Source organism: Morone saxatilis, unplaced genomic scaffold (assembly GCF_004916995.1).
Source record: "Morone saxatilis isolate NCDOM2014 unplaced genomic scaffold, NCSU_SB_2.0 Contig14, whole genome shotgun sequence".
In the NCBI taxonomy this organism is placed as follows: Eukaryota; Metazoa; Chordata; class Actinopteri; family Moronidae; genus Morone; species Morone saxatilis.
This window is the reverse complement of record NW_023339696.1, coordinates 7790636-7815576: the sequence shown is the minus strand read 5'-3', so window position 1 is coordinate 7815576 and position 24941 is coordinate 7790636. Positions and strand designations below refer to the sequence as shown.

The 24941-nt window shown below is 45.2% G+C and overlaps 1 protein-coding gene across 1 annotated transcript in view; it reads right to left on the bottom strand.

Annotated features, from left to right (window-relative positions):
* Positions 1 to 1069: 1069 nt before the first annotated feature.
* tnrc18 (trinucleotide repeat containing 18) overlaps positions 1070 to 24941 on the bottom strand; it is a 40713-nt gene continuing 16841 nt past the window's right edge. The window contains exons 6-28 of the mRNA XM_035655021.1: positions 22461 to 22548; positions 22091 to 22320; positions 20744 to 20890; positions 19952 to 20136; positions 18629 to 19043; positions 17490 to 18470; positions 17245 to 17390; positions 17022 to 17155; positions 16742 to 16855; positions 16464 to 16644; positions 16062 to 16377; positions 14770 to 14982; positions 11988 to 12167; positions 11069 to 11532; positions 10514 to 10648; positions 9727 to 9868; positions 9512 to 9629; positions 7713 to 7834; positions 6954 to 7097; positions 4112 to 5910; positions 3745 to 3981; positions 3315 to 3389; positions 1070 to 3005 (exon numbers count right to left, since the gene is read on the bottom strand). Coding sequence (XP_035510914.1) covers positions 2799 to 3005; positions 3315 to 3389; positions 3745 to 3981; positions 4112 to 5910; positions 6954 to 7097; positions 7713 to 7834; positions 9512 to 9629; positions 9727 to 9868; positions 10514 to 10648; positions 11069 to 11532; positions 11988 to 12167; positions 14770 to 14982; positions 16062 to 16377; positions 16464 to 16644; positions 16742 to 16855; positions 17022 to 17155; positions 17245 to 17390; positions 17490 to 18470; positions 18629 to 19043; positions 19952 to 20136; positions 20744 to 20890; positions 22091 to 22320; positions 22461 to 22548 — 6773 coding nt within the window. The 3' untranslated portion in view covers positions 1070 to 2798. The remainder of the gene's footprint in view (positions 3006 to 3314; positions 3390 to 3744; positions 3982 to 4111; positions 5911 to 6953; positions 7098 to 7712; positions 7835 to 9511; positions 9630 to 9726; positions 9869 to 10513; positions 10649 to 11068; positions 11533 to 11987; positions 12168 to 14769; positions 14983 to 16061; positions 16378 to 16463; positions 16645 to 16741; positions 16856 to 17021; positions 17156 to 17244; positions 17391 to 17489; positions 18471 to 18628; positions 19044 to 19951; positions 20137 to 20743; positions 20891 to 22090; positions 22321 to 22460; positions 22549 to 24941) is intronic.

Sequence of the window (24941 nt, the reverse complement as noted above, 5' to 3'; positions counted from 1 at the left end):
CCAGTGCGACCTGTGTACCCATCACACTCCCACGGCTGAGACACCAGCCGGAGATCCATTCTGGCCGACTGTCACTCAAAAACTTTTGAACTTTTGTCCGCAGAAATGCGAGCTTCAGGCAGGGATCTTCAAGCAGCAGCTTGAGGAGCAGGTGGGGCTTTAAGCAGATAAGATTTTCTGGCATCAATAAAACGAGTAACCTCAGCACATGTAGTCACTCTGTACCTGGTTCAACCACTTTCAATACTAATAGACTAGCAGCACATAATCAAACTTTTTCATTTACTGGGCGGCTATCATGTCTGGATTTTCTTTTTTTAATATGTACTGAAATGCTGCTATACTGGCAGACGTCTTTTGTCCTTTCGTCAGGAAAATGTCACATTAACAACATTAACATCTTGGGTCGGCCTCCAGAAGCATTGCAGCCATCTCAGAGTGAGTAAAAATCAGATATATCCTATAATAAAATCAGACAAATCCAGACATAATCAAAAGATCTCAAAAGAGTAGAAAATATAAAACCTATTGAATATCAACAAGACAATCTTCAATCTCTGCGGCAAAGCAGAGAAAGGGCAACGTGGTAAGAAACATACAAGAAAATCAACATGATAATCACAGATATATACTACATATACAGTATACTATATACTGTATATAGACACTGGTACAAACTCTATACACAATAGTGTAGCTTTTAGTGAGTTAAGAGCTCAGGAACGGAGGGTTGTTTAAACTATAAATCACAAAGAAGAAAGGCGTTTCCCAACGTCAGCAGACTGAGGAAAATACCAATCTGATTACTCCTCAAGGGGGGCGGGGACCAACGTGAGATTTGACGAATCATCATCATCATCATCATCATCATCATCATCATCATCATCATCATAAGGCCTGGGAGAGTAAAGGCCGCCCAAACGCTCACAACCCTGAGCACGACATTCAACAGTCTCACCCTAAAAAACGGTTAAAACTAGGCACGTAGAAAAAATTCATAAGCAGCTAAGAGAGGCGAAAAAAGAATGTGTAAAAAAGGGACGTGGTGGCGTGTGTTTGTGTATCTGTGTGTAAGGGGCGTCATGCAGAGGACAGGCAGCCGGAGCGGGGGGAGGGGGTTAGTAAATACTCTAGGAAGACGTACAAGTATTCAAAGTGCACTCATTTCAAAGATGATTGCTTGGAGGGGCGGCATGTGTTCAAATGGGGCTAAGATAAACGTCCATAAAGCAGCTGAAGCAAAGGGAAATTAAAATACATCTAGCACAGGACATTTAGAGGTTGAAAACGCTGCAGCCAAAATAAATGAACGGAGCCAAACTGTGGAAGATGACTGTTAAAATTGAATTATGTTCATGATCTAATCAGTGCTGGCAACTGCATACTGACTATCAGCGCCATGACCTTGATGCATCTTGGACTGACTGCAACGTTTACAACCCTGAAAACACCTTAAAAAAAGGAAAAATCCACCCTCTGGGACTCCTACACTGTCAATACATCAGCTCTTGTTCAGTGCATTCATAGAGTCACTTTGTGATCAAGTGTTGTAGTCTTGTTTACACATTTTTCTTACAGGTGTCCTACATTTCCCAGAATGCTTTTCAACATCCCCCAGACACCAGCTACAACTTGTAGCTGTGATGGGTCTCTCTACTGAGGCTTCTGTCAGGTGGAGAAACTGGAGTCTCTGCCTCCTTTAGGATCTATTTCTCCTCAGTGCAAAACAACGAAATACAAGATACATCAACAGCAGCTGTTTTTGTTTATAGTGTTAAAGTGTTTTCAGGGTGGATTTTATTCCTTTAAGATAAGGAACTCAAAGGTAAAAATGGGTTTTTGATAGTACAAGATTCCTTCCTCTCTCTTTTAAGCCTGAGTCTCTGAGGGAGTCAGAAGTTTTAGTAGCACACGGACAGTTCACCTGCCCGAGTTAGGATTGTCAAGGGGAATTGAAGGGGTTAAATTAAAGGAGGGTAGATTTTAAGTGTTTTTTTTTTTGTTAAGTGCTTTCTGTTGAACAGCAATGGAAGGACTATCTACTTCTCTCGTTCTCTCTTTGCGTCTATCTGTCGCTCCTGCTGTTCTGTAGATACATTTATATGACTGTAACATGACTGTAACATCACCACAGCAACATCATAATCACAACATCACATCACCGGTGTGTGTGTCTGTCTGTCTGCCGGGGGCGGACGGACAGCAACGGGCCTCTCTCTCTCTCTCTCTCTCTCTCTCATATCATCATTCACAGTTCATTAAAGCTTCTCGACTGTTTACCTCTTTAGAAAAAAGTACTCTGACATAAATCTATTACATGAAAATAAAACACTCATATTTTCCTCTATTATAACTGCGTGTGTATTACATGGAGGTGAGTATTTACATGTGTCTGTGCATGTGTGAGTGTAGGTATGTGTTCATGAAGGGTGTATTTACATGTAAAAGGAGGCCGAAGTGCTCATGTGTGTTGTGATGCTTTCCCATGAACACATCAAGAGGAGCAGTATGTGTTGATGGAGTCTGTGTGTGCAAACGTTCCAGGAGACTTCCTTCCTTTTAATACTGTCTATAGTGTCTCCCGTTTCTGTAGTACTAGCTGTTCATGACAGTCCATTTGAAGTGTACATGGTATCAGAGAGCGGTTGAGTTCACTGAGTCACGGCTGTGAAAGATCCATCATGAATGAAGGTCAGTGGTTAGACTTGGAAAGACCTCAGGTTGGGTTAGACTCCTTTAGTGAGGTCCAAAGTTGGGTCATTTGGTTTCAGCAACTCGCGGCGAGTTTCTGCGTCCGTCTAGCAGATGACTGGGACTCCGTCTGTGTTGAAGATCATGCCGGTGGTGGGCTCGTAGGTGCCGGCCAGGTAGTAGAGGTCTTCGCTGTCGGCGTAGCGGCGCGTGTGTGTCATCTGCTCATACTCCTCCACGCTCACCACCAGGCACTTGTGGCTGACCGTCTGCACGTCATTCTCGTCGCTGTGAGATGACTGGTAGAGGGCGCGCTGTGACAGAGACAGAGGTTTTAATGAAGAAAGTGAGCTAGAAAGGCTGGTGTTCTGTGTGTTTAGCTATCAGGGATTTCAGTTAAGCAAGTAAGCCACTAATATGCTGCAAGACCAAAACACAACCGCCTAAAGGAATAAAGCTTTATATTTTATTTTCATTATGTAACTAATAGCATTATTTGTTGACATATTCCATTATATTTTGGGGTTTTCTGATAAGCTTTTACTACAACTATGGTTATAATAAAATCACCGGGGGTTTTGTAGCCTGAAGTTCAGAGTTGAACTACATTGGTATTTTCTCACCTCCATGAAGTCTTTCCTTTGGATGGAAGAGTGTAGAGCTGCTGGCAAAGACTGACCACACATCTGATCCCAGTTCTGGAGAGTAAAGAAGTCTCTTTACAAACACTAAAACACTTTTTTAATGATACAGTAGCACTTATTTTGCAATGAGGAAAGACATTGTAGGAGGGTTTTATTAGTTATGAGATTGCACTAAATAATTCCCCTTTCATGAACAGAATTTCCTGAAATTCAATACCTGTCAAAATAAGACATTCTGTAATTCCGATGTAATAATAAAAGAAACAAAATTATTTTTTACTGACAAAATTCTGGGATTGCTGTTTATCATTTGACAATGACAGCCACTGTTCAAAGAGCAGCCCTCCTGCTCTAGGGAGCAGTTTCAGTTTAATCAATCGCTTCACAGAACTGGTTTTAAAATGACTACCTTCTTGTCAGTGAGTTTCTTTCCGGGGTTAGTCTCTTCTGGATGATAGAACCAGTTGACCCTAACCACCATGTTGCTGCCCCATGACTCCCACATGCTCTGGATGCGGCCAATGAAGGGCAGGTTAGGCCGTCCGGCGGAAAGGAACACCGCACAGTCACCGATGCGGATCATCTCTCGGCCTCGGACAATAGCTTTATAGAAGAGCTTTTTAGCCTTGCCCTTCATACCGCGTCTCTGGGGAGGGGTCAGGAGAGGACAGGCTGGTCACACAGAGTGAAAAGGAGCAATATTTGGACAAATACAGAAAGTTTTTCTCATAATTTGACCGTGAATTATTTTTTTAGCGAGTGATTTTTCTCCTCACCTGAGTGGGTTTCCCAAACCACTTCCAAAGTTGTCTGGCTGGAAGGAAAGCAGAAATTTTGGGTCTGTTCTCCACACTGGGAAGCCTCTGACGTTTAGCCAGCTCCTTGGTTGTGGGGAGGTGGACCCCCTCTCTCCGTTTTGGTCTCCCCACCTTCCCTTCGCCTCCGCTAGGCTTTGGTTTTGGAGGACGACCCCTTTGCCCGGAGCCCTTCCCGGTAGCTGGTTTAGCAGGTTTAGCAGGAGCCGCAGGAGTCGGGGAGGTTGACGGGGATGGAGATTCTGAGGGAGGAGACAGTTCTTCTTCCTCCACTTTTACCTCCACCTCCTTTTTCACCGCTTTTTCTTCTTCTTCTTCTTCTTCTTCTTCCTCCTCCTCCTCTTCTTCCTCTTTCGTTTCTTCTTTCGGTTTGTCCTGTACTGGAGGCGTGGAGACGGGACCTGGCGGAGGCGTAGGGGTCCTCTCTTCATCAGAGCTGCAGGAGGAGTCATCAGTGGACGAAGAGGATGAGGAAGAGGACGATGATGACGAAGATGAGGAGGAACCAGAGCAGGACGATGAGGAGGAAGAGCAGCTTGAGGTGCATTTCTTCTTTTTCTTCACCTTCCCTTTCTCCCCTTCTTCCTCGGACTCTGAGCTGCTGCTACTCTGAGATTCCTCTTTCATCTTTCTCTCCTTTCTTTTCTCCACCTCCTTTCTCTCCTCTTTTTTCCCCTTCTCCTCTCTCGTGTCCATCTCCTGTCCTCTACCAGCACTTCCACGACAATCTGCCTTCTCCTTAGCCAGCATCGGTGCTTTGTAGGTGGAGTCTTTCTCTGGTAGGCCAGTCTCTCTATCTGGAGGTCTCGGTTTAGCCTTTAGCGGTTTCTGATTGGCTGTCGCCGTGGTGATGGGGGTGTGATCTCGCCTGACGCCCCGACCCTCTAGCAACATCAGAGCCTTGGTCTTCTTGGTCTTGGGGGAGGTGACACCTTCGTGGTCAAGCTTCACGAGGGGCTCTGCAGACACGGGCTTGCGCCTCACCACCGAGCCCACCTCGCTTTGCCCTGAGCTGGTCTTGGGTCTGGAGATGGGGCTGGGTCTTGAGTTGGAGGACAGCTGGTCGGACGGCACCTTAAGTTTAGGTCTGGGGACCGATGACGATGACAATGAAGATGATGAAGATCTGGGAGTTAGCGAAGACCCGGGTTTGCCTGTTGACATCCTGGAGATGGGGCAGGGTACGAGTCCAGTGCTGAGGCTGGTTCTGGAGCTGCTGTGATGGTCAGAGGAGGGTTTGGTTTTGGGTGTGGAAGCAGAAGTGGGTCTGGGCGTGGATGAAGCACTTTGCTTGGATGCAGAAGTTGATGTTGTCATACTGGGTCTGGACATGGGTCTGTTGGTGGTGGGACTGCTGCTGGTATTCTCTCTCTCTCTGCGCTGGCTGTTGTATGAACTGAGGTTGGGCTCGCTGTACAGATCCACAGTCAGGACCTTCCCGTAAGTGGAGGGGTAGAGGGAGGGAGGGAGAGGGCGGGAGGGTTTAGGAGGAGGAGGCTGGGCTGAGCTGGACTTCCTGGGCACCGGGTTGGGGAGGGTAGGGCTGCTTGCGGGGGACGTGGTGGAGCTCTTGCGGGCCGGTTTTGTCTGACTTCCCATCGTCGGCCGGGATGCAGGCCGGGGCTTCTCCTGAGCTGCCTTCTGGACAGAGGAAGTCCTGTCCATGGAAGGCTTGGCTGGAGCCTGGGGTCTCTCTGCGGACTGGTTGGAGGACGATGGAGGATCAGCTTTCTCTCGGCCATCTGGGGTCACGGAGGGCTCTGGAAAAAACCAAGGAGGAAAAACTTTAACAACGCTGCTTTTCTGGGCAGACTATGCTGTAAATGGCATGCTAAAATTGTGTGGCTTCATGATTTTTGTGGTCTGCAGCCTCACATGCTGAGAACGGCAGACAAATCAGCAAGGAAACAATTTTGAAACGAAAACATTGCATTTGAGAACTGCTTACCCAGTAGAAACAAGGCCAGCGTCAGCAGATCAGACATGTGACATGCCATATATTACAGCTAGAGTAATAGACTCTGAGCTTTGCAGAACAACAACGAAGCTGTTTGAGCTAGCATATTCATTAAACTGACATCAGAGATGACAGCCATGCTCAAATATGAGATGTTTGATGAAAGCTCTGTCTGAGCTTTGAGCTATTTTTGTTGGTTCTGTTGTTTTAAAAAGAAAAAGAGCCCTTTAATGCTCTCTATGATAAATATTTCGAAATGGGGACAGCAACAAAATGCATGTATTATTATTCCTAATAATCAACATGAACGAAGCAAATTTCCAACTGTCTTAAATGTATAGGTAAAGCACTCTTAAGAGAAACACACTGCACGTCCACGATGAGCACTGAGCCAAATAATGTATGATCCATCTCTTCTTTATGACGACACATTTGGCTCCAGTGCGCGAGGAGATGTTCTGTACTGGTCCCATGGAATTACTCAAAGAAGAAAAATGGCGGCATATCTCTAATAAAAGCAAAAGTGATGGCAGTACTTAATGTACAGCACACTGGTTTTATTTTAAGCATCCCTTTCATTATTCTTTACCTCAAATGGGAAACATTACCTTTTCTTTCTTTAATAATTGTAACAGATTTGACACTTTCAATCCTTCCTATGAAAATCATTGTTTCTGCTGACTATTTTACAGATAGGTAGAATTAGAGAATATTATCTAGTAGTGGTATAAGCAGCAGGTTGGTGGGTTGGTGATAACAGTTAGTACGTGGAGCAATGACGACTGAAGCAACAACAAACTGACAAGGACTTTAATTATTCCTGAGGGAGGGGGTTGATTAGCTCACCTGGTTTGGGTTTGGGTTTGCGACCAGGTTTTCCTTTGATCTTAGGAGTGGTTTCCTCTGGCTTTGTACCGGCCTCTTTGCTGCATTTGCGGACTCGCCTCCTGGAGCAACTGGCCACGAGCAGAGCAGGGGACGGCTCAGCGCCTGAACAGAAGCACAGAGGCAGCAGGCTTTAGGGTTTATCTTAAGAATTTAACCTACCTGCTTCCCATGCTTTCATCATGACAGCTGTCTGTTACCAGTAAAGTGTCAACCTCTCAAATGGAGCCAAGATTGCTGGCTATTTTGGACACTGTGTATTTGAGTGTGTGCACTCTGCATTGTGCACTCCCTTATAAAGCAAAAGTGCCCACAGACAAAAAACAGTGTAACAAGGTGTTTTGAGTTCCGTGTTCAACAAATATTTTCATTTGTTTTGTGCTCCGTGTTGTTTGCTTCCTTTTGAAAGCCCTATTTTCCTTCTTTATATTTGATGTGGACACTCATGAAGTCCAAACCAGGCTTTAGTTTAGAGTAGAGATGTACTGGAATGGATGTAAGTTAGCAGCAGTCTGCTTGAAAAACACTAAAACCATCAACATATACACACACAGCATTCATGCAATGCTAAAGAGGCATGGTCCTATAGCGACACACACACAAACACGCACACACAGAGTTCGGGTGATCATTCGATGTAACAGCGCGATCCACTCAGTCCAGATGCACGAACCTCGATCAGACTTTGTGTGTGCGGGCTGTGTGTGTGTGTGCGCTCACAGTGGATCTTGTAGTCTGGCGGCAGCAGTCTGATGTGGGAGAGGGGGATGCGGCCTGTGTCGCCATCGTCAAACTCCACCGTGATGAGATCGTCATTCTCGTCAATATCTGAACTTCCTGTTTGGGAAAAAAAAGTCACAAGTGAGCAGAGGACATTTTATTTTGGCACATTTTATACATTATTAACACTTGTTGTAACACGTGCTTTGATTAGTTTAACTCTCACAGCTAAGTCACTCAAGCAATACTGATTCCTATTGTTCACTGCAATAAAGCTCACTGAATTGAAGTGTTCATAAGACAGAAGCCAACCAGTTATTTCCTATTACGCATTCAGCTCTTCAAAGTAATATGCGTTGTTGTATACCGAGGAGCAGCACTGTTAAGATCTTTTACATTTGTTTGTTGTGCCAGCTACAATTAAATTGTCCCATGTAAGTGGATTGTTGAAACAATCATATAAATGATGGGTGTGTGTGTGTGTTGGTGCGTCGCTGTACGTTTACAACGTGCGGGGTAAAGGCAGCGTATTTGCTGGCTCAGTATGCAGCGTGCGTGGCACTCTGGAGGTAGCGACCGATGGAGGCTTCCTCATCAATGATCTGCACAGAGGAAGAATTTTATACTCAGCATGCAACACACACTTACATTATCTTATTTCTACATTATTGTTGTATACAGTGAATGATCCAGTTTATACTTCCCCACAGCCTCCTGCAGCAGTTGTTCCAAACAGGTGATGATGTGGTCGGTTTCCTCTCTCCCTCCACCACTCACGCTGTATGCTGCAAAGGAGGTAATGTGAGACGGCATCAGTCTTTATTCTGGATCCTGACTGCTCTGATGTGTAGCATCCTGGGGAATGGTGTTGTTTGGATTTTGGTTGGTTTTTACTTACTACTCTAATCAGAGTACTTTGGCTCTGGCTACAATGTTAATGCTAACACCACCACCCCTTTAATCCCATCTGAAACAGGGGGCTTTAGTCTGTTTTGTTTTCTTTTAATTAAACACTCTGGATTTCAGAATCAACCAATGAAGATCTAAATGTAAAGCTTATTTTTCATGTTATGTGTATGCAGGTTTTGCATTTTGGGAAATGTTTTTTAAGATGAGAGTTAGATGAAAAGATGAATACCACTCGCTACATGCCAGGCAGCTGCTTAGCTAGCTTTAGCATAAGGACTGGAAACATGGGGAAACAGCTAGCCTGGCTCTGTCCAAAGGAAACAAAATCTGCCTTCCAGCACCTCTAAGACTCAGAAAACAGTAATTAAGTTGGGCTAGCTGTTCCCACCTGCTTCCAGTCTTAATGCTAAGTTAAGCTAATATTTAGTGTTATCAATCTCTTCATTTAATTCTCAGAAAGAATGCAACTAAGTGTATTTAGCAAAATGTCAAATTATCTCTTTAAAAGTATAGAGAGTGTTTCTGCATATATATGAACTATTCAGTCACCAGTTTCAATCCCTCTCTCTATAGTATGTTGAGCATATGAAGAAACAACAAAGCAAGCAAACAGGTCACTGTGGTTTATACCTGCAGATGCTAACACTATTTTCCCTTACAGTCTAAATGTCTGGGGATTCTCGCATATGGTCCAGCAATGTGCAGCTGAATAAAGTACTTCTCAAATCAAGGACAGCAAACAGGGAAGCGGGGAAGAAAACTGGAGCACACTGATTGATTTGCAGTTTTTAATAGTGCAAACAGATGTGTGTGTTTCCACTTTTAAAAGGCTGCAAATCAATCACCATCACTTCTTTTTACCCTCTAAATGGCTGCGAGTGTGCACTCACATGTCAGGGGAGTGTACAGTGTTCACGTGGCCTGCGTACAGTAGCTGGTCGTCCATCGGGATCAAAACTCTGAGTCCATCCACCAGAGAATCCTTATCCAGGACACACTGCACGGGAGCTGAACACAACAACACACATGCCATAAATAAGTGCATCATTATTTACAGTGTAGCCCAGGTCTGGAAGCAGTGCTAGATGTGTCTTTGTGCACTGACCAGGTGTGGAGGACCTCTCTGATACGCTGTTGCTGCGCGGCGGGAGGAGCTCGTCTTCGCTGAAGCTGCTGTCCTGGTTGGGCTCGAAGTCTTCGTCTGCCGCCATGCTCTCCATTAGCCGGCTCACCGCTCCCCTGGAAGGCTGCAAAAACACACAGAAGGGCTTTGATTTCACAGCACTAATTATCCAAGGGAAATTAAGAGGAAAATGATCAACTGCCTGAAATGTATTAGTTTATATTCGAAAACCCCCAGATGATAATTGGTAAAAATGATATTGATGATGAAATGATCCTGCTACTTTATTTAATTTGTGGCAGCCCACCAAACAACCAGGCTGACACGCCACAAATTAACTTTTCAAAGTGAAACAGCAACATATTACAACACTTATGCTATTGAATATTCTATTTTCTTCTGCTGTTCCACCGCAAAGAGCTTTGCACACACACACACACACTTTAGCTGCCTTTCGTGTTTCCAAAACAAACCCGAGTTTTGGCTGTTGGCAGATGGAGAGCAATGCACAACACTTTGGCGGAAATCACACGCTACAAGAGGTTTACTTTTTTCCTCTCGCTAACAGAACAAAGCAGTGTTAATTACAACAGAAGCTATCAGTTAAATTCTTGAGACTTATTGTTATTGTATGTAAATGTGTTAAAGAAAGTAAAGTGTGTGTGTGCACATTTAGGTATAACAACTAAAAGGTTCTGGTTTTGTCCTTGCCAGGATAATTAAGTTCACATCCATAATGACTTTGCAGCTGATCCATCATCCCACTGACCTCCCTGGCCTTGGTCTTGGCTTTTGATTGGCTCTTGCGTGACGGGCTGAGGCTCAGAGGCACAGGGCTGTCTGTGATTGGACTGCACAGGGTGGACGGGCTCACAGGCAGAGGAGAGTCCTTCAGTTTCTTTTTCTGGTTTTCAAAAGTTAAAACATGCATATGAATAACGGCACTGAGGATCTACTGGACAGATTTATATCTTCTCACACACACACGCACGCACACGCGCACACACACACACACTGAGGGTGGGATGCTGCCAGGCTGCCTGCAGTTGTCCTTTCTTGTCAGCAACACGACACAGACAGCAGGGGAGTGCTGCAGTGACTGAAGTACTAGGAAACCCTGCTGGCACTCTGACACACACACTCTCACACACAGAGGTGTCAAGGGAGACAAAGAGATGTGAGAGTTTGAGGGGAGGAGTGAAACAGTAACAGAAAAGAAAAGGAAGAGGAGCAAAGAGGAGGAGAAAGAATAAAGACTGGAATGTCTTTGTTTTTTAGGCTTGTGTCAGTTGGTGCATAACAACCCGATGAATTATTGACGTACTTTCACCACATCTTTCCCCTCTCTGCTGGGCGGAGCAGGTTTGGGTCTGGAGGCCGGCTTCGGGGTTAGAGGTGGGGCTGAGCTGGAGGAAGAGCTCTGACTGGAGGAAGCAGAGGCTGGCACAGACATCTGACTGGCTGACGTGGTTGCATCGTGGAGGAAAATCCTCTCGCTGCGTCGTCGGGTCCAGCCCTCGTCCTCACTGAAGCCTCCAACGCCAGAGCTGGGAGGGAGGTCGAAGCTGAATCGCCGTGGCGACCGGGGCGAGGGGCGCGGTTTGGGCAAGGGCTTGCGTTTCATGGGCAGCGCTTCATCTCTCTTGGTAGGGCTGGTCTGGTCGATGCGACGGGTTGCCGGGGGCAACAGGGGGAGCTCTGGGGCGGAGCGTTTGCCGTGCATCAGAGAGGGGAACTTCCTTAGCCGCAGGTCCGAGCCAGAGTCAGACCACTCGCACTCTGACGACCCTGACAGAGGAGAGGAGAGGGCCACATGATGTAAAAACTCAAACTTAAAGTCTCACACACACTGTACATGCTGCTAGTAATAAACTCAGGTGTTAGATTCTCTAAAATCAATAACCCTGTGAATAGGACTATTGATCAATTTCAAACTAATACATAATTTAGGACTGAATCATTACACACACCCTGATGTGACAATTAGAAATGATTGGATATTTAACTATAAATCAATAACACAATCCTGAAGAAATCCTCAGGCGGTGAACCTGCTCAACCACAAAAAATTACAATTATAGTGCGCAACGCTTTCAGGGGAACCTGTGAAATTAGTGAAAGCAGGACAGTTTGAGCAGAGAACATTTAGTTTAAATACAATAATGAAGAAAAACCATTCTGTTTATTTGTTCAGACATGATGCTCAGTCACAGGAAACACATTTCTATCTGTTGTGTTTTTACCCAAAGTGCTTTGCCTGCTGCGGTGTTTGCCATCATGGAGAAGGCTCAATGGGGTGGAGCTGACAGGGAGCGCGCTCGCTGCGAACCTGGCCAACAGACCCAGCCCGCTTTCCTCACAGCCGCCATCATCGTCCGAATCGGACTCATCCTCGTTGTTGTCGTCGTCTTCCTCGGACGTTTCTGTTTCAGAGACAAGATTTTCAGCTCAGACATGAATGTGGCTGCAGTGTGTCTAGGCCAAAGGTCAAATCTTTTCCTATTGTTTCTACTGACTTTGGACACAAGTTACCATAGAGATCAAGATGCGACTAAGACAAGACTGAATTAAGCCCTGTGTGAAAGGATACAGCAGCCTAAACCTTACATGAACAGAGTTATACACACACAGATACACACCAAACACACACTATCCCACATCTTAACACGTAGGCTGATCAGAGACAACAGTGGAGAGAGAGGAGATAGACTGTCCAAACCACTGTAATGCTGCGTAAGCAAGATACAGACAGGAAAAATTTGGATTTACCACACTGACACACACACAATAACAGCTGCGGAGACCATGTGAGCTGAAACTCTGACTCAGATATAATTTATTTTGTAAAAAAAAAGAAGAAAATGTCACAGGGAGAGAAGGGAAAACTACACTTCTTCCTCTAAGTCTGACAAGCCTGAGCGCGCACACGCACACACACACACAGAGTTACATACTGCTGGTTAGCTGTGTGTTGCTGCTATAAGAGGTTAGGTCCATGGCAAAAGATGAGCAGGAGGAGCGTCTCCTCAGGGGTTAGAGTGTTAACATCGAGGATGGATGCACAGTACAAGGTCTCATATAACTACCTAGTGGGTTTTTTTTGTCATAAAATGTGTTTACAAATGTTTATATTTAAAAAGTAACTCAACACCAGGCTGAAGAGCAGTGTTTTGCTGCCCTCTGTGGTTTCAAGGCTGTTGCACCTGTAACCTAACAGTGATGTCATGGTGTACAGCGAGGTGAAACATTCAACCAGTGGAGGTCAGCAAAAACACAATTTTTGTAGGGGGTGTTAAGTAACTTTTTAACTATAACGATATTGCTTAATCTGATTTATAAAGTGTATTTGTTCACTTTTGTTGTGGTTAAAGATAACTTCTAAAAATAATTAAAAAACTAATCTCAAGTTGTTTGTCATTTTAGGATCAAAATCTGGTGATATATGTTGCACTGTGAATCCACGACGTGTTAACTGTAGCAAGCAGACGATACAACAGGCAAGCACTGAGAGGACAGCCCTGTGAGGCCCCTTGGTATAAATGTTGGTATGAGGTTTGAGTAACCATGGTTACAACATCGGTCCCGGCGGAGCATCAAAGGTCTTCCTTTAAACTTTTTCAAGCCATCAGGAGACATGAAGTTGGCTGAGCAGGGGTAACCATGGCTCTCATTAAAAAGCATTAATTTATAAAGGAGAATAAAAATATAAAAACAAACCAAAAAAAAAAAAGGGAAAGTTAATGTTCTGCGTATGTAGTTAAATTTCAGCAAAGCCCATGTTAGCGGTCAATAAAGAATAGAGGGAGGGGCACTTCCTACTTACACAGCAGGTGACAGGGGTGTGGCCTCAGGCAGGGCAGGGCAGCGCAGTGGCGAGAGCGCAGCCTAGCCGTAGCGTAGCCTGGCCTTAGCACAGTCATGCTTAAGCAAAGCTTTAGCCGCAGCGTAGACTAGCCGTAGCGAGGTAGCATAGGCTCAAGGCTGCGCTAGTCCTCGCCAAGCTTCTGTAATGTTGCAGCAGCAGCAGCGGCAGCAGCACAAGCACATGGAACAGGCTGAGAGACACTCAAAGCATCATGGGTAGGACGCGGGGAAGGGGTCAAAGGTGAGGAGAAAAAGGTGAGAAGACAGAGCAAGGTGTCTGAGAGAGCAAAGGGAAGGGAAAAGGGTTATTTGAAGGTTTAGTAGACACAGAGGAGGAGCTCTATTGTCCAAATATCCCCCAACATCTAATATGATTGGTGCCATCAAGAAGTTCAACGTGTAGTAATATATTTATTTCCCCCACATCACCAAAAACTAGACCACATCATCAATGAACATTTAGTCGGATGTAAATTTCTCCAGTCTAAAGAATTAGAAAAAGAGTCAACTATGATTACATTTGTCTGTATGTTATGACCATTTGAACTGACCAGGAGGTGAACTTCTTGCATCCTGACCTATTAGATTCAGCTCTGCGTGCTCTGAACTAACCTTCTCCGTATAATGTTTCAGTTTCCCAAATTTTGCTGAACAGTTTTTTCCAACGTTTGCCAGGAGAACTGAAGGGATATTTGACGAACAGAGCAGTCTATAGGATGTGTGAGGTGCAGTGGCAGCTGGACAGACTGACAGAGACAGACAGACAGATGAAGCAGACACAAGGACCACAGCTCTTTGCTTTCTGTGCCAATCAAATCAACACCTTTAATAAAGCTTATAGGTACCAAACTGCAATACAACTTTATGAAAAAATCTCACAATTCACACAATTTTTCAATGTACAAATGCTACAAAAAACGGTTTGCAATCCAGGCAATATAAAAACACCACAGAAATAAGTAAACTCTTTAAAAAAAAAAGGCAACTTTGCAGAAAAGCCAGCAGCAAGAGAGGTAGGGATGGTCGAGCTAAAGCACAGTCTGAAAACAGCTGCCCTAGCGAAACGCAAACAAAGACACAAGCTGTGACGAGGCTCAAAGACACATTGTTTTGTCTGACTCAACAGCGAGGGGCGAGGGGCTGTAAGATTCGGTCAGTAACCTTGGTCGAAGGAGTCGTCAGAGGAGCTGAGGCCCGCTTCCTCCAGCAGCAGGGATAAGTGCTTGTGTTTCTTCTTCTGAGACTTCTGACTGGACAGCAGGGATGTTGGTGACGATGCGGACCGTCTCTTCCTGGTCAAGTTGCCATGGGAACGCGTCCCTGAGAGAGGGGGCCAGCCCCCTCGAGCAGAATTGTGCTCCTCTGAATCTGAGTCTGGTGCAGAGAAAGTGCCGTTAATGATACATGAAACAAAGTTCTGCTTGACCTCAGCATCACAACCTGAGAGGGATCTCTTCAAACTAAAAGCTACATTTATATTATACATTCTTTTATTATTGACTTGGCTACAGTAAACAGGTTTGATCCTGTTAAACAACTGACCACTGACAAGGGTTCTACGACTACCATGAAATAGTTGTTCAATGCCACCAAATCTGTGCAGTGCGCTGGTTTCAGGAGGATGAGTCACATGCATCTTTTAGTCTATGACTCATCCTCAGGTTAGATGAGGAACTATTATACATACAACAAGTGTTAAGTTTGAGGTATAACACATTTATCACTTAACTAACCTGTGAGTCAGTTTTTAAAAGAATAAGTCTACCATAACTGTTTTTCAACAAATCCCATGAAAAGACCAAAACCCACAATGTGCTAGTCTGTCCCTCAATATTTTCCAACTTCCCTACCCTTTTAGTGTCCATTTGTAGTTTTTAGCAAATATTATGCAAATGGGAGGAAATGGCATTTGTTAGGAACGCCTATTCTCAGTGGTGGATGAATACACATTTGGTGCTCTAGTGGGTGTTTAAGGCAACAGGATGAGGTATGTGGTACTGAGTCAAAATAAACCACAGTGCGTCATAGTATTGAAGGAACATGTCAGCCAGTGCTTCAGTGCAGCTCACTTATGTGTTTTTAATAGTTTATGGACGCAGCTCTATGGCACAGATGAATAAGATACCTCAGGCTTTTGATACACAGACAGCACTTGTTAGAAGGATCAGATCATTGTAGGTCTTTTCATGAAATCTGTTGACAAGACGCAGTTTGACAAAATGATCGGTGATGTCCACTTTAAAACTAGTAAGTAGACGTTAAGTTGAGATTATTTTGTCAAACTAATATTGGCAACGTCTAACATAAACTTTCCCACTCAAGAGAAACCAAGAATAGTGCGTGCCTTGTCACTTTGAATGTAAATGGTATGCAGAAACAGACACACTCTGCTGCCTGTAACTCTAGGTGCATATAAAGCAGTTATGTCAGATTTCCAGTCTCGAGGTACTCACTGTTAGAGCAGCTGCTGAGCTCTGATCTCATGGGAGAGAACAAAGCAGTCTTCTTCTGACCTTTCACCTTCCGGACGGTCTCCGAAGCAGAAGTCTTGGCAGCCATCTTGTGCTTGCCTCCTTTGGCAGATGAGTGGATGCTGCGCTCCTTCATCCTACCATCCCCAGACTTGGCCTTCGATTTGTCCAATTTAGAGTTAGAGGCAAGTTTGCGAGATGCCCCGAGTGAGCTGAGCTGCGAAAGCGAAAGCGCTCTGTCGAGGTCCGACGCCAGCTGCTCCTGCTCACAAACGTGGCCACGCTTCGCCTTCAACACCTGACAACAACAGAGAAAGACCTTGTTAATGACAATGGCACAACACTGCAGGCAAAATCAAGACACGTCCTTCCAAAAAGGCCTACCTCCAGAGCATGACTGGTGGATGGCTCCTGGTCATTCCAGCTCTTCTTCTTTTTCTTCTTTTTCACCTTCACTCCTCCACTTCCTGCCTCAGTCTCGTCGTCTTCTCTGGACACCCTGAACCTCTTCCTCTGTCCATCCCCAGCTTCAGAGTCCTCAGAGTATTGCACTGTCCTACCCACCCTGAGACATCAGAATATTTGCACTGTATGTATCCGCATATTAAACCAAACACAGAAAAACATGAAAAAAATTGGCAAAAACTGGAGATCTCACTCACTTTCCAGGCCTGCTGTCCAGTTTGGGAGGTGTAGTCAAGTGTTTCCTCTTCCTGGGTCGCCCTCTGCCCCGTCTGGTCAGACTCCGCCTCTCATCCTCCTGCTGCTGCCGCTCACTGACACATGCATAAAAGAGTTATATGTCATGTGCTTGTGTCTGGGGCGGAGATGTGGGAACATTGTTTTGCAGGTGTGTATCGATGTATAATAATAACAGCAGCAGTGTGAGTAATTCATGTTGCATGTGGTTCTCACAGTGTGGCTGTGTGAAATAACACTCACCGCTTGTCTCGGCGTCTCTGCAGCTTGCTCAAATCTCTCTGCTTCTCCTTATACGTTTTCTGCAGCTCAGCCAGGCGAACACGGTATTCCACTTCCACTGCATCAAGCACGTCCACAGACATTTTACTGTACAGCTGCAGGGGACAGAGAGAAGTGTCATAACATTTCACACACTGGCCCATTATTTATCCCTGGGTGACCATGACATTTGTCTTCGTCTTACCGGCTCCTCCTTCCTCTGCCTCCAGCTGTACTTCTTGTCGGGGTCCAGCGTTCTGGGCAGATCAACGTGGGATTGTTTCTCGATGGCCTCCAACAAAATCTGTCTGCTTGCTTCAAGAAGACAGTCTAGACCCTCTAATGTCAGATCTAAATGGGATGAATTAGCATTAGAGTTTATTCTTTTCTTTTTTAATTTAATTTAATTATTCTCCTTTTCCCACCTCTCAACCCCTCATATCTACACACCTTTCTCCAGGCTGATGTGCTCCATCTCCTGCTGAGCCATTTGGCTAAGCAGGGCCATCCCCTCCAGTGCCACCATCTCCAGAGCACCAGCGCTGCTGCAGTCTGCGTCCACGGGAGGGTTTTCTGTCTGTGGTATGAGCGTTGGGGCGGGTGGGGTGCTGGGCCGAGCCTGGACTATCTCACTGGCTGTGAGTAGAGCGAGCATCCCTGCCATGGGATCCTCGGGACCGATGACCAGCGGTAGTGGGGAGTTGGAGGTGGGAGAAGGATAAACGGGAGTTTCTGTGACACTTTCTTTCTGACTGGGAGTGAGCGAGGGAGCATCTAGTTGTTCTTGTTCACACACGGCGCTGGTGGTTTGCTCTAGTGACGTACACATCTGAGCTGATTCCTGTCGGTCTGGATCTGCAGTGATGACCGATGAATATCGCTCTGGATCCTTGATGACCTCCGTTTTAGGCTCGGCTTCTGTGAGTGAAGGAGGCAGGGGATATGCAGCCTGACAGGAGTAGGATGACACCTCCATTTTGATTTGCCCTCCTTTCTTCTCTTCCCCCCTGATTTCTTCCAGCCTTTCGCTTTGTTGCGGTGGAGGGCTGGGGACATGAAGAGGTAGTGGTTGAGGCTTGGGCTTCGACGTTTCCCTGTCTCCCTCTCTGTCCTGGCTAGGTAACACAGGGCTGCAGCTCCGGCGCAGGGGACCCAGAGGTTCTGGCGTCGTGTTATGCTGAGGCTGTTCCAAACCGGGCTCCTGCTTGAGAAAAGAGCCCGTCTTTGACGACTCTAGTTTCTGTGGCTTGATGTCTGCTTCCAGGAGGTGCCGGTGGGCTGAGGGCACAGGGGCAGCAGAGGCAGGAGAATGGGAGCGGCGGGGTGGGACAACTTCTGTGTTTGCCCCTGTGGGTGGTGGAATGCGATATGGGGGGAAAGGTGAGCCAAATGGGGCAGTGATGGACTGGTAAGGGTAACCTGGAGGGAGATCTGTCACAACAGTAAAGCAAAAATACAGAAATTATTCAAAGTATTAATAATTTGGTTACAAAAACACTACATCTGTAAACAATAAGTCTCTCTAACTTCAGGAGTTAAGTCAGCATGAGTGTGAGCAGCTGATGTTTTTAGTTTGCAGTTGTTCTCACCAGAGTAGATGCCTTGAAAGGGTGCAGAGGCTGGCTTCTGTCCCGCTCTCTGCTCCCTCCGTCCCACCTCCCCCTCTTCGGCTGCCTCCTGTTTAGGCCGCCGTGGCGAGGATGGGGGCGGGGAAGCCGACCTGGGGGACGGCGGATGAGGCAGGGGTGTCGGTGGGTGAGACAACACTCTCTGCCCACCATCCTCTGACTTGAGGGTGGTCACCGGTGAGGGCAGCGGAGGCAGCGGGGTGAGGGAGGAGGTAGACGGGGTTGGAGAGCGAGAGTGAGGGGGAGGTTTGCGGGGGTGCAGAATGGGTGACGGAGACGGGGAAGATATAGAGGAGGGGCGGGGTTTGGGGTCGGCGTTCCGCTTGTCTGCTTTTTCTTCCATCTCGGGCCGATGCTCACTGGCCTTTAAACGCTCCTGAAACACAGCGGAGGAGTGTGTGGTGGTATTGTTTAGACTTCCTTGACTGTATTCTTAACTGCAGCTGCAGGATGTGGTGTGTACGTGGCTGCTTATTGAATGTGTTTTGTTATAAAAATGTGCAACGGGAGTACATCATCTCTGAGTTCTATGTATCGTCATATACTCTATACATGTATTAAACAAATGTCATGAAAAGACCAAAACCAACAATTTTCTAGTATTTCCTACTAAGCCGGTTACATATTGTGTCCTCTGTGCCATAGAGCTTCAGTGTAATCTAAAAACTATTAAAAACTCATCAGTGAGCCACACAGTTGCACTGGATGACCTTTATTACAATTAACATGTGTACTGTGGTTTATTTTAAGACACTTTCCTGCTGCCTTACATGTGCACAAGAGCACCAAATGAGTATATACATCAACAGCTGAAAGTAGTCCCAAACAAATACACCATTTAATCATGCTTGAACAACTTTTGCTAAAAACTACAGTGGGCAGCTGAGTGGAGCCTTTTTTCCCTTCAAATAAAAAATATATTTGTGACACATTTTTAACTATTTAAGTGTTAAGTAGACCAGTGTGGGTTTGGGTAGGGAAGTCTGATAGTATAGAGATATTGGTGCACTGTTGGTTTTTATCTTTTTGTGTGATTTGCTGCGGTAAAATACAGAAAATCCACTATATCCGTTAAGTTTTGCAGTAACTCTTCACGCTGTCGTATAATGTGTGTTTTTGTTTGCATGCAATATTATCTGTTTCACTTTGAGCTCTCCTCTACAGACCTGTTTGGACACTAATATTATGCCCACTCTCATAGAAGTCTCATATAGCTGCAGGACTGTTGTGTTTCATGTTTGTGCACTTTCATACATGTGTACTGAACAACACAAGTCCACTTACCACTAGCTGTGCGTTCCTCTGCAGCTCCAGGACCTGCGCTGTGTGCTGCTGGATCATGAGTAGCTCCTGTTGCCGAAGCATCTGCTGCTGGGAGAGGAGCTGGAGCTGGGCTGCGTGCTGCAGCGAGCTGCCTGTACCGTATACACCTGACCACACCGGGCCTCCACGCTCCAGTACATCACCTCCTGCAGAGCAATGGAGGAGGGCATGAGGAAGACGGTGAACTATCGATTTCAACTGGATGTTGTTTACGTAGCATTCTTTTGTATATAAACTGTTGTGTTAAAGGTAAAGAAACAAAGAAATATTTGACAGCATTGTTATTGGTTCATTTCTAAAAATGTGGACTACAAATACAGGACATCTCTACTTCAACATCCACCTTCTATTGCAGTAATTTGATTATATAAAATGATTTCAACTGTTACCCATTACCTTTACCTTACAACTTCAAATTTTCCATTACTTTTATTCTGATTTCTCTACAATGTAGAAACTATAGAAGTACCACCTCTTCTTTCACAGAAGAGGATAATCATTTTTAATGTTCACAGCACTCTCCTCACTACTGGCACACAGTCCACAATAACATATGGAGGCTATCAATATTGTTGGATATGATCTTATTCGTTTATCATAATTACAAATACCAACGTCTGTTTCAAAATTAACAAGGTAATTATTATTTTTGCTAAAATGCAACAAACTGTAACAACAAAATGCAGTTACTTAGTTATGATTTTCATATGTGCATGCAGACAGAAACATACAGAGAGAGAGGGGCTTTCATACCGTAGTGTTGCAGGTGTTCAGTGGGGATGACTAGTAGCTGTCCAGACTGTGGGTCCCTGGCAAACTGGTAGGGAGGGGGCATGGAGCCCTGCAGAGAGGGTGGGTAGCCTGGGGGGAGGGTCTGGTGGAGTGAGGATGGACCCAGGCCTGAATGGGAGGGGAGGAAAAGAAATAAGGTGAAAATAAAAAAAAAGTGTGAAAAATGTTAGACTGAGACTGAGCGAGTCCAAAAAAACTAAGTTAAATCTAACTTTTATTGATGATCATTCTTCACCCAGTATTTCTACCCATGTTGAAGCCATAGAGAAGCTATATCAGTGAGCACACACTGAATTTAGCTTTCTTTGTGAGACTGTTGTTTTGCCCTCTGTGTCTAGACAGAGCTGGTCCCTTGGGGAGTGCTGTACATGTGTGTTTCCATATTCTAAGATGTTGTGTGTGTACAGTTATGTGTAAGCTAACATAAGTATGCAAGTATCTTGATGTCGTTATTTCTGGACAGTGTGCGTTGGAGGAGCAGGAATGTCCTGCAAAGATCAGGAATGTCTGAGGAACTTGACCCCTGGAGGCTGCCGCTGGACGAACCAATTGACAGACAGACAACACCTCCCTTTTATACTACACCAATCAGAAAAGACTACACAGGCTTATGTAGAATTTTGCAAGCATGCCACGTGGTGAACTGATTTAGACTCTTTAGCACAAGGTTGGATAACTCTGGTGACACAAGAGTACAACATGAATGTTCACTGAAAAGGGCAAGAGCTGCTGCTTCATATGGCACACTGAAAACTGCTGTACAACTAATGCTTTGTGTGGCATGCTGCTGTACCGGTCCACATCTGGCAGTCTACCTTAGCGGACATATGAAGCGGCAGCTCACATTTAGACATGGAGGGTCATTCATCTCCAACATCAGAATCTTTCAATTTGTCATGAATGTAGAAAGCTTGATTTTAGGATTCTGTGTTGAAAATATCTCTGCCAGTAAATTACAGCTAATAAAATGTATGTATGTATGGGGCACACACAGTTTTCCAGACCTCATGGTGATGTCTTAACGTTGTTTTTTCTATCTATCTAATAGTCCAAAACCCATAGATATTCAGATTATTATCACATACAAAAAAGAAAAGCAGTGAATCTTCACACAGAGAACTGTTTATCAAAATTGGTACGGATTAATTTTTGGTGATCGAATAAACAAGCCATAATTTCAGCTCTAAAGAACATCAAATCACTTTTCGCCTGACTTCAGCCATTATATAAAGAAGGAATTTTAAGAACATCTAAACATGTGCTTGTAGCAGTTGGAGAGTGTCTCCATTCACGTGTTTGTCTACATACTGTATGGTGAGCTGGAGAGCCAGACTGGAGGGGCTCCAGGCCTGGGCATCCAGGGGTGAGAGGTCAGAGTTGAGGGGTCGGGAGGCCATCTCCCTGCTCCTGCCAGGGCAGCTCCTCCTGTCACCATAAGGTTGGGGGTCATGAGGCTGGGTGTCATCATACTGGGTGTCAGGCCGCTAGACAGGGGGGCAGGGTGCATCTGAGTAAAGTCTGTCAGCTCTTTGGGCTCTCTGGAAGGAACCGAGACACATTTGTATTTATTACCGCGTGTTTAGAAGTAGACTGTGTATTGAGGGCATATTTTTTGCCACAGTTTAGTTTGGCAACCGTTTAATTTTGGATTAAAAGTATAAAGCCACACCCCCTTTACCTGAGCGCTTTCTCCTGCTCGCGCTCCAGCCGGCTGGCCAGCAGTCTGTCCTCATGGTGGCGAGCACGCTCCTCCGCTCGCTCCTCATCTATGACGGGTTCAGGTACAGAGGGAGAGAAAAAGATTAGATAACAATGCTCAGTAGAATCATCACTGAAGTTCCTTGAATGTTTAATCTCTGATCCCGCAGGTAATATACATTACAGAAAGGGACACACGCTGTGAAAGATGAGATAAGATATTCCTTTAATAGTCCCACAATGGGGAAATTCCAAAGAATGCATGCTGGATGGTGAAGAGCAATACTGGAAAGATATGTGGTGAGAAGAGGAAAAAAAATGGGTGACAGCAGAGGAGAGAGGGGGAGAAGACAAGGTGACACTGGCTATATAATGATGACACAACACAGCATGTCAAAACGAAAGGAGAAGCTAAAAATACGATGTTGGGCCACAGCCTGAACACAAAGAGCGTGTGCACACATACTGTACAAACACACACACATAAACTGAGTGACAGCTCTCACTCTGAGTGTCAGCTCTTATCAATTATTAGTCTAGTGCCACAAGAGACGTGTGAACATGCCACTACTGCCTTACTATACACACACACACTGCCTTAAACCCATCCTGCTTACTATGGAGGGCCAACGGCAAAAGACAGAGTTGGAGAGCAAAAAAAGGAAAAGGGAAAGAAGGGAAGCAGCCACACTCAGTCAAGCAATCCAGAATAAACATGAGGATCTCCTCTTTGCACTCTTTCCCGTTATCCCTCCTCCATCCCATCCACGCTGACTGAAGGTCCCCGAGCAGCAGAGAGGTTTTATACAAGTGTGCTGAACCCTTCAGTTCTGCTCTAGAAGTGTGTGCATGTGTGTGTAGCCCGTAAAAGGGACAAGAGACTTTAACAAACCCTGACATGCTCCGCAGGAAAGGTTTCAAGACTGTTACCAAGGTTACAGGGAGCCTGTCCCACATGCTATCCTCTCTGCATCAGAAAGCCAGCGATTAGCGCTGCACGCCCCCTCTTTCTCCCCATTCCTCCATCGCCGGTCCTCCCTCCTCACACTCTCTTTCCCCTTGTTTACTTCCTGACATACCTCTCTCTTTCCCATCTATCAACCTATCGATCTACGTCCATCTCTTATCATTAGCCTATCCTCCTCCTCCTTCTTCTTCTTCCTGCTTGCGTGCATCAACCCATCCATTCATCCATCTATTTGTGTTCTGCGTAAAAATCCTCTGCTGTTTATTTAGAGCTCTCCTTAGCGTGAGGGACTGATGCTATTAGACCAATCACTCTGCTCGAGGAAAGAATGAATCAACACCCCCAACAGGGATGTATGTGCATGCCAGCACAAACGGCACACACACACACGCACACACACACACACACACACACACATCTACAGTACCTCTCAAACACACACAGAATTCCGTCACTCTCAAGACTGATCCATTGCTTAGCAACGCACCCATAGTCTTATTGTAATTCAAGGCTTGTTGGTAGCTTTTAGCTGCACTCTGTAATGACATGTTTAATGCAGAGAGGGTGGAGGTGGGGTGGGGAGGTGGAGCTGAAGAAAAGAGTGGAGAAAGAGAAGGGGGCCTGAGGTGGGACAAGGAGGGAGCGCCGCTATACAGAGACCTTCTCGGAGAGGGAGGAACGGTGGGGAAAGAGAGAGACATTCAACCAAATGAATAGAGCAAGAGACCGAGAGAGAGAGAGAGAGAAAGAAACTGTGGGAGGACAGAGAGAGAAACAGAAACAAGCAGACAGAGTTGGAGAAGGAGCACTGTAGCTGAATGACCTTGACGTACAAGAGAGCGCTGTATGGCAGTAACTGCTATGCAACGCTGAGAGCACATTCACCCAAAAAAAGAGCCATTCAACAAAATACAACTCATGACATAATTAGTCATTTTGGGGAGTTGTTTTTACCATTCCAATCACGTTAGATGCATGAACACCTCAAAGTCAAACAGGGCTGAGGAAACATGACTTTGATCCGAAAGAAAATGAACCCTCTATTATTCATGGAAGCCAAAATGAGGAATCATTTGCTCTCGGTTCATTTAACTAAGGGGATCTACATTCCCTGCAGTGTGATTCTGAGAAAAGCCACAGCAGAGAGTTGAAAGCAAAAGTGTCAGAAAATACATTACAAAAATTTTCAATAACGGAAGTACACTTGATTAAGAACTTTAAATATTAAAAATACTTGGTGGTGGATTGACGGGAGCCGTGGGCGTGTTTTCAACGTCAGCCAGCCATGACTCCTGGCAAGTATTTCAAACCTATATCCAACTAAAATGCTAATAAAACTGTTCTTTTCATACATCAGAAATGATTAATTTTTTTGTTTCATTTGCACCTCTACCATTCATCTATAGAATACGATTAAGATTTAAGATTGTACTACATGGGTTAGCAGAATGTAGCACAGGAAAACACATCTTGAAAAGGACCAGTGTGTAGGAT